At 45.5% G+C, this 1,118-nt stretch overlaps 1 protein-coding gene across 1 annotated transcript in view; it reads right to left on the reverse strand.

Moving 5' to 3' along the window:
* EMH_0013380 (uncharacterized protein) overlaps positions 1-1,118 on the reverse strand; it is a gene marked incomplete at both ends in the record, with an annotated part of 4,496 nt that overhangs the window by 1,140 nt on the left and 2,238 nt on the right. The window contains 3 exons of the mRNA XM_013499816.1: positions 132-223; positions 466-550; positions 986-1,060. Coding sequence (XP_013355270.1) covers positions 132-223; positions 466-550; positions 986-1,060 — 252 coding nt within the window. The remainder of the gene's footprint in view (positions 1-131; positions 224-465; positions 551-985; positions 1,061-1,118) is intronic.

A 1,118-nucleotide genomic window follows, 5' to 3' on the forward strand; every position in this document is an offset into this window, starting at 1 on the left:
AAATAAACAGAAAAAAAGGAGAGAAAAAAACAACAGAAACCGCAAAAAGAAGCACTCCAAGAAAAAACCCCGAAAAAAAAAACCCTAAACCCTAAACCCTAAACCCTAAACCCTAAACCCTAAACCCTCACAGGCTCTGTTTGTTTGGGGCCCATATCCGCCTCTGCCCATTTAATTCTTCTCTCCATCAGAGCTCGAAGCCGCTTTATTGATTTGTGAGACCCTGAAAAAGCAAAACCCTAAACCCTAAACCCTAAACCCTAAACATTAAACCCTAAACCCTAAACCCTAAACGCTGGATGCAAGAGGTAGAGTATAAACCCTGGATCTACACCCTAAACCCTAAACCCTAAACCCTAAAACCTGGCCCTCGAGTTAACCACTATATTAAACCCTAAACCCTAAACCCTAAACCCTAAACCCTAAACTCTAAACCCTAAACCCTAAACCCTAAACCCTAATTACCTTCGAAAACCACGACAGCCCAAGCCGGCGAAGGGGGGATTACGCAAACCCCAGTAACGTGAAACTGTTTAGCGTTTGTATCCACCTGCATACAAACCCTAAACCCTAAACCCTAAACCCTAAACCCTAAACCCTACAGAACCCCAAAGAACCCTAAACCCTAATTCAATTGCCAAACGCGGAAACCCTAAACCCTCACAACGATACAACTCAGCAAACCCTAAACCCTAAACCCTCAATTTAAACCCTATACAAACAAAGATGCATCAAGAGCATTCACGCCTGCAGCAGCAGCAGCAGCAGCAAAAGCAGCAGCAGCAGCAGCAGCAACAGCAGCAGCAGCAGCAGCAGGCAGCAAAGAAGAAAAGGAGCAGCAGAAAGGAAAATAGCAGCAGCAACTCGACCCCTCCCTAGGGTTTTGTTCTCCTATAGGGCCTGGGGTCTTACGATGAGCCTAGGGTTTAGGGTTTAGGGTTTAGGGTTTCTAGGGTTTAGGGTTTAGGGTTTAGGGTTTACATACCTTAAACAAATGGCGTTTGTTAGCGAGAGACTTCACCCTGAAGACGGCGACGCTGCAGTTGTTTTGTTGTTTCAGCTGGCAAGCAACACACAAACCCTAAACCCTAAACCCTAAACCCTAAACCCTAAACCCT

Source organism: Eimeria mitis, genomic scaffold (assembly GCF_000499745.2).
Source record: "Eimeria mitis Houghton genomic scaffold, Emh_scaff470, whole genome shotgun sequence".
Taxonomy (NCBI): Eukaryota; Apicomplexa; class Conoidasida; order Eucoccidiorida; family Eimeriidae; genus Eimeria; species Eimeria mitis.